At 43.5% G+C, this 7,897-nt stretch overlaps 1 protein-coding gene across 1 annotated transcript in view; it reads right to left on the bottom strand.

Annotated features, from left to right (window-relative positions):
• Window positions 1–7,897, bottom strand: part of a2m1 (alpha-2-macroglobulin 1) — a 30,175-nt gene that overhangs the window by 1,963 nt on the left and 20,315 nt on the right. The window contains exons 26-35 of the mRNA XM_015001486.2: window positions 6,269–6,425; window positions 3,767–3,841; window positions 3,365–3,530; window positions 2,466–2,662; window positions 2,176–2,391; window positions 1,551–1,669; window positions 1,377–1,467; window positions 1,234–1,302; window positions 1,043–1,148; window positions 919–960 (exon numbers count right to left, since the gene is read on the bottom strand). Of these exons, the coding sequence (XP_014856972.2) occupies window positions 919–960; window positions 1,043–1,148; window positions 1,234–1,302; window positions 1,377–1,467; window positions 1,551–1,669; window positions 2,176–2,391; window positions 2,466–2,662; window positions 3,365–3,530; window positions 3,767–3,841; window positions 6,269–6,425 (1,238 nt within the window). The remainder of the gene's footprint in view (window positions 1–918; window positions 961–1,042; window positions 1,149–1,233; window positions 1,303–1,376; window positions 1,468–1,550; window positions 1,670–2,175; window positions 2,392–2,465; window positions 2,663–3,364; window positions 3,531–3,766; window positions 3,842–6,268; window positions 6,426–7,897) is intronic.

Below are 7,897 nucleotides of genomic sequence, written 5' to 3'. Positions count from 1 at the left end.
GCGGAGTCCCCTGTGAGACGGAGCTTTAACTCCCATCTCCGGCAGAACTTCGAACGCGTTCTGGGGGAGGTGGGGACATTGAGTCTGAGTGGACCATGTTCCATGTCTCCATTGCCGAGGCGGCTTATCGGAGCTGCGGCCGCAAGGTTCATGGTGCCTGTCGCGGCGGCAACCCTCGAACCCATTGGTGGACACCTTCGGTGAGGGATGCTGTCAGGCTAAAGAAGGAGTCCTATCAGGCCTTTTTGGCCTGTGGGACTCCAGAAGCAGCTGATGGGTACCGGCGGGCGAAGCGGCATGCGGCTCAGGTGGTCGCTGAGGCAAAAACTCGGGCATGGGAAGAGTTTGGAGAGGCCATGGAGAAAGACTTCCGTACGGCTTCAAGGCGATTCTGGTCCACAATCCGGCGTCTCAGGAGGGAGAAGCAGTGCAGCACCAACACTGTTCATAGTGGGGATGGTGGTGCTGCTGACCTGAACTCGGGATGTTGTGGTTCGGTGGGCAGAATACTTCGAACCCCCGCGGTGGCTATAGGCCAGAGTGGCGTTTGGCTGCGAGGGCTGCTTGCAGCTTTAATTGTTATTGCATTGTTGTAATTTTATTCTAACTTGGCACGTTCAATAAAGTAAAGTAAAAAAGGTTTGAGGAAAAAGAGCAGAGACACATAAAGAAACAGATGTAGGAGTACTTTCTATGTTTATGAAAAGTATAACGTTAATAGCAGAACATTTGGTCATAGGCAGCATTATCTCCCTAAAAACAAAAAATAGGGAAACATTTTTATGTTTCCTCCAGAATCTCATCTCTCCCGTTTCTTTCAGCTTTTCAGCTTTTCAGTTTAAACACACCTTGCAGATCCCAGTGGGCGTGGCGCTACAGAAAACTAGCAGAGAACCAAGTTGGAGAACTTTGACTTACTCTCAGCACAGGGGGATGTGTAGTCAGTGGCAGCCTGGTCAGCTGAAACAGGAGAGATAAATGAGTAAACACTAACAGAACAGGCCGAACATGGTGGAGCAAAGGCAGCGAGCTGAGATCTTACTCGGCTGGTAGTAGTCGTAGACTTTAATCACAGCTGGTTTCAGGTTCCTGACCCGCTGATCCTCCTCCAGAGTCACCTTGCACGTCTGCGGCTCGTCCTTTTTCAGCTGCAATCACAAACATTCCAAACTTCCTGCACAGCCACACAGAAGGAAACACAAGGACCAAGAACTCAGCCTGAGGGACACCCACCCCATCCAGGTAAATGTTGAGGAATCCTTCGTCTGAGTCCACGCGCTTCACCAATCGCTCGTCCTTCAGCTGCAGCAGCAGAGTCAGCCATCAGGATGCAAGCTTCTCAGTTTTATGAGTCGTAAGTCAAACGAGGGACTTACCAGCTGCAGGGAGCTCTGATCCAGAACGTATCCAGACAGCAGCTTGATGTTGATGATGACCATGTTGGTCTCCTCTCTTCTGCCCTGATACCTACAGGAAGTGACATCAAGCATTTTTAAACCAGCTGCATTAAAGTGTCCAGCAGAGATCTTGAGAGACTCCAGCTGCAGTACCTGACATGAACAGCCAAGTGGAGCTGTGGCCGGCTGAGTTTGCATCTGGGTTCGAGGCTCTTGGTGATGGTGAAGGCTGAGAAGTCGTCAGGTGGAGGGATGTTGTAGTGTGCAGAGATCTGCAGAGAAACATCAGACAGTGATGGAACGTGGTCAAACATACGGAGCCCTGAACTGAATGTGGTCACAACATAACCACAAACACCAACAGTCTTTAAATGTGACTACCATCACACTTTGTATAGACGCAATGATGGATGCTGCCATCTGGATCAATTTTAAAGTTGCGAGCTGAGGCAACAAGATCACAACACGAAGCAAACTAATAGAAAGAAAGCACCGCTAATAGCAACAGCCTTTAGCGGAGCATTGACTGTTGGGATGTGTAGTTGGAGCCGAATGGTAAAGGTTGCTGCTCTGGAAGGTGAAGCTCCATCTCCGTCTCCAGTAATCTTCATCCTCTATCAGGTTTCCTCCCTTCACTGTCCTGTATTTATCTTCATCCATCTTCTCGTCAGGTCTGAGAAGCTTCTCTGTCTGTACCGCAGAAACCCATCCCTACAGATCAACCTTGTGACCTTTAACCCCAGTGTGGGACCTCATCCCATGTGTGACACAGCGGTACCTGAGCCAGCACGCAGCTGTGTCCCTCGGCTCTAACGGTGTACTCTCCAGGAACCTCGCTCAGCTCTTCCTCCTGGTACAGCAGCCTGTTGCTCTGCGTCACAGTGAACTCCTTCCTCAAGCCGCCCACAGACGTCACCGTCACCGTGGTCGTACCCTGTGGACTGTAGGTGGCTTCGGCGTACCTGGCCAGAGCCTGGAGGGCCACGACCGTGTCCTGTTGGGCAGAGCAGTCAGGTGTTAGCTCTGGCCGCTGCAGGGCTGCAGTTCTACTGGAAATGCTTACGATACCTGAGTGGAGGAGAAGCCACCGTATGGGTTCTGCTGCTGAGCGAGCCAGCGGATGATCCCAGAGGTGTAGTCCAGACTGAAACCCTCCAGAGGAGGAGAGAGGAGCAGGGCCAGCAGCACGTAGGAGGTCATCTCCACTTCCACAGCATCCAGGCCCGCCTCAGAAGATCCCACTCGCTCCCAGTGAACAGTACCGCCTTCCAGTCAGGATGTAGGAGGAACAACAAGATCAGCAGGTAACGAAACACGGACCAACAACGTCTCCATCAATAGATCCACCAAGATAAAGTGGGGACATCTCACTTAGAGGGAGAATCTTCAACTTGATTCTGTTTGTCATTCTACCTTCTTTAATAGAAAGAAACTCTCAAATTGTTTTAAATTCTGTCTTCTTGCACTCTTTGAGGACATCATCTAGGATTTCCCGTGTTCTCTCAAGGTTCATCAACACCAGAAAGTCTGGTTTGTTTGAGGGGCAGATATTCAATAAACTCAAAAAAGTGAACTTTGGTCTGAAGTGAACTGTAATTTGGTTCTAATGCCTGTGTGAATGCCAACAGACAAGAGACTGCTCCAAAAGGAGGAAGTGGACTACATCACAGGGCATTCTGGGTTAATAGAACCAGAAAAAGAGTTTAGCACAAATAGCTAATGGCTGATGCCAAAAACATAAGAAAAATTCTACAATCTCTAAAATCTGATGCCACTCTATTTATATTTATGCTTCTTGAAACAGTAAGTTGAGCTCAGTGTCTTTTTCAGAGGTTTCCTTTAGTAGTTCTTAGTGCAGCGCCACCACAGGCGAGGAGATAAACATGTTTTTCAAAGTGTTTGGTTGGTTTGACTCCAATCAAACCCAGTCTACTGGACTATCAGGTGTGAAAACACTCTTTTCCTACCGTCCTTCTTGGCCTTCTGGTCCAGAATGGTGACGAGTTTGCTCCTCATCTCCTGATCTGCAGCCAGACTGAAGGTGTAGGTCATCAGGGCCGTGGTGTACAGGTTGTCAAACTCCCCAGCCACAGCATCTTTCAGACAACTCAGGCCCTTCTGGACCACGGGGTCCTGACGCAAAGCAGTCAAACACAAGAAGACACAATTAGACTGAGAGCTGGAGTTGACCCGTTTCCTTTTCCTTTGACAGCGGCCGTCCCCTCTGCTGTGACAGCTTAGTGACAGAAATACACTGAAATCACCTTCAACTTCTCTAAATATCTTGCAAAAAGTGGTTTAACAATAACAGTAAAAATTACACTGATCAAGATGAAACAAAAAAGAGAAAGAGAGGACGTCCAACCGACCAAGGCGTTTCTGTCCAGCTCCAGCATAGCAGCGACGATGTAAGCCGTCAGCGACACGTCGTCACTCACTCCTCCCTGTGGAAACACGAGATCATACAGCAACAGGTCAGAGGCATGGCCTTCATTAAACAATCTGCCATTATGTATCAGTTTGAGTCAATATGTACCAATCCGAGTCATTGTGTACCAGCCTGAACTATGTTTTTGGAGAAAATTGATCCTTTTTAAATGAATCATGTAATGATATTTACCTCAGTTACAGCTCCTTTACATCACATAAATCTTCCATAACTGTAATTTTTTTTAAATTTTCAATTATTTAGGTGGGTAGGGAGTAAAGTTGAAATCCTTCAGTAGAAAGGCTTCTTTTTAAAAATTTAGTTTAAGGTTAATAATCAATACAAACTCCAAACAGATAAAACTCCTGGGTCCGCCTGCTAAAGGTCCAGGTTTTAAAATAAGAACTGCAAGATCCTACATGGAAGTTGGTGCGTTATTAGAGATGCACAGAAGCGAGCTAGCGACTGACATTTTGTCTGATCTTTCTGTCTACGTGCCACAGCTAAGCGCCAACAACAACTCTCTTCAGCTGGAGGTTGTGACTGAAGTGAGGACACTCAAATGAACCCAGTTTCACTGTCGATGAGTTAGCAATTAACTCAGAAGAAGACGTGAGATTTAAAAGGCCATTTATGAAGGAAATCACTTTTTACAGTGTACTCTGTATTTCTGTTGTACATTCAAGCTAACTGTATACAATGACAGTTCAGTAGCTAACAAGAAAGCTGAATGTATAAACGTTGGATTAATCTGTTTCATTCTTTTATCCTTAAGGTGTGCGACTACGTTATTTAAAGGAACACACACACTGCTAGCAGATTCCAAATGTTAGCCATGCTAAGAGCTAACATTCGATGCTAATGGTTTAAAAATCAAACTCTAAGCACTTTTTCCCCTTAAAAAATGATCAGTAAAACCCTGTTTTAGAGTGACAGCTCTCTCACACACAGTTTTACTTTGCTTATGTTGCTAATGGAAATAACTAATGACCAGAGTCATGGCAGGCTAGAACAAATATTTAGTGTTTTTAATTATTTTTTAAGAAAAATCTGAATCAGTATCAGCAGATATAATCTTTAGAGCAATCACAGATCAAAAATCAGCCTTACATCTTTGATTGGCGCATCTCTAATCTGTATTATGATATTATATCTACAGGTACTAATCAGTGATGTCGGATAAGTCTGTTATTATTATTCATCTGATGTTAAAACTTATCAGATAAATAGATGTAATTTTTAGAAATAGCTGTAGCTTTTTAATGTTTTTTTGTTGCTGTTTTTTTACAGACCAGTTTCTTGTCTTCTGCGTGTTTAGAATTCATGGACATAAATGTATTTGTGCGTTAGCTTTACCAGAATGTTACATCAATGAACAAGCAGAGTAAATACCATGGAAGTGAATTGTGGGGAAAACAATAAAATTTGACAAATGATGGAAGAAATATTGTTCCTCCAGCAACTCTCACACCAGGAAGATTGCTTCTCCAAGGTCAAGCTGATTGATTTTCATCTTAACAATGTGTTCACCCTCACCTGTAATTAAGCAGCTGGTTGCTACGGTAATTCTTACATTTTATGGAAGGAGTAGGGGTGTACTTTTTGAAAAATACATCTTCTAAACCTGTGGTGTGTGTTTTTATGCATGTTTAGAAGTCTAGAAGTCTCTTGCTCTGCTAACTCCTTTAGTGCTTTGACAACTTCATTATACAGCTGCACCATGTGGCCAGATGTTGTCACAGCAGGGTCAGCGCACTTAAATAATTATCTTGCATTCTCATTAATGAATTAACATTTCCAATATGCGACACATTAGCTGTGTTTTTGTTCCCCAAGCAGCCAGATTTGATCTTTAAAACTTTCTTCTGCTGTAGAAATGATCATGTTCTAAAACTCTTCTAGAATTTTCTAAAAAGAGTAAGAAGTCTAAATTTGATGTTAGAACAAGCTGACATCCATCTGTGAAAAAGTTTTTACATCTTATCGTAACCACCGTGGGAAGTGTTTCCTTTCTGGAAGACAAGATGCAGGATTCTGTGTTTGAGTGATAAAATGGGGATGTTGTGAAAGCAACACCTCATGTTTCAATGAAACATGGCCGCATCTTTAACACGAGCACCTTTCAACTTATCTTAGACTTTCCAATTATCGCCAGACTGAGACAGAGTGGCAACCAGTACAAAGCTAAAGAGAAGCAGAGGTCATGACCGAAGGCCAAAGGTCAGAGTAAGGCAGGTCCTGGTGCTCTGCTGCTGCTTGGGTTTCTGTTTACTGCTGCAACATGTTAACTTGGAATCTGCCCACAAAAAGAACCTCAATACATCTACATCAAAGGAGATTAAAATGAATCATCATTGTTCTTCCAATAATCCATGGGATGCAGATTCACATAGCTACATTAAATGCCTGTATTTTGCCGTCCAGAGCTCCTGACCAGCTGTACCTTCATGCTGTTGTGGAAGAGCTTCCCAACAGACGTGAAACAGCCGTCGCTCTTCTGCAGTCCGGACAGCCAGGTCCGGGCGTCCTTGATGTGCTGTGAGTCCACGTAGATGTAATCTCTGGCTCCGCCAAACGACTTCATCACAAACGCAGTGAGCCTGGAGACGACAGACGCGAGGTCAGAGAGGAGCCCGACGATGACCCCCGATACGCAGCGGCAGGTCGGACCGGCTCAATCAGCAGCACTCAGCTGAAGCTGTGGGGACACTGCAGTGTGTCCAACACCGCTGCTCACTCCACTGATGCTCTGCAAGGCGAACAGGTTCAAAACTATACATACAGGTCCAATTATATAGACCGTTTTCAAGTTCCAGAGAAACTACAGTTTCTGTGTGCAGTCAGAATTCAGAAATTCTGACATCGATGTTTATTATTTTTAAAATGATCATCAACTAATTTAGTAATTGAATGATTGTTAGCTGGAGAATACAGACTAAACAAAAAGCCAATTTTGCTGAAGGAGCAATAAAGTCAGAGCATTAATTAAGCCAAAACTCTACAAAATATATCTACCATTTTCATTTGACATAATAAAGAAACTTTTGTCACCCAGAGCTCCTCCAGTGGCAGGTTTAGCTTCGCTTGGTTGAAACTCTGTAAGTAAAATCTCCTATCATCACCTTTGTCTATCCAATTATTAATCAGTTAATCAAATATTAAACAGATCAGTTGATTGTTGATGTTCAGTCAGAAAGGTCTGAGCTCTTCACATGTTGACATTAAAAGTATTTTTTAGCTGAGATTCATCCTTTGCTACAAATAATCAAGCTTTCATTAAATTAATGCATCTTTTTAATGTATTTATGACATTGTTGATTATTCGGATTAACCTATTAAAAGGGCAGCAAACGATGCTTATTAGGAGGTTTTTGTTGCTTTTGTTTTTCATCATTTAAATCAGGTGAAACTGAAGCTGCCACATGAGGGTAGAACAGATTTACAGACAAAAAGGTTTTTCATCTTAAGGTTTATATTCTTTACTCAGTTTTGAGCTGAATATCTGCTGTGAGGGAGTTCTTCTTTCAGCAAATGGCAAGTTTTAGAGTCTGTAGTTAACAACTGATTACTAAGTTAGTTGATGGATATTGTAATACTTCTGATTAATTGTTTCAGCCTGGGAAAACAATTAAACTTTTGTAAACAAGTGAACAGCCTACATTAAATCTGATCTGTAAACATGGAGCACTGCTTTCCTCCATGTTCATCACAGTTAAAGCCACATTATGTGAAGAGTGGTTCTGGTCCACCTGGTGACCTTGAACCCAACACAAACACTAGTTTACTTGCTGTTCTTCTTTAAAGAAGGACACCAAGCTGAATAATTCAGAGACTAAAACTCTGAAATCACTGTATGCAGGAAAACTGATTTCCTTTTAAATCATTTCAGTCTTACAGCTTTTTTAAGCTCTAATGTCAGTAAATGCTTAAGCCCCAGTTTCTCCCAACCACATGAGTGAAAGGGGGGGTGAATACACCCCCACATATTCACCGATTGCCAAAACTGCCCATCCCCCTTTTCGTTAAATCCCCCCAGGCAGCCTCTGCTTTAAGCCCATTAAATGAAAATCTT

The sequence above is a fragment of the Poecilia mexicana genome, unplaced genomic scaffold, assembly GCF_051168715.1.
Source record: "Poecilia mexicana isolate PSO_F unplaced genomic scaffold, ASM5116871v1 scaffold_13, whole genome shotgun sequence".
Lineage (NCBI taxonomy): Eukaryota > Metazoa > Chordata > Actinopteri > Cyprinodontiformes > Poeciliidae > Poecilia > Poecilia mexicana.
Note: the sequence above shows the minus strand (reverse complement) of the source record. Positions and strands in the feature narration are given on the sequence as shown.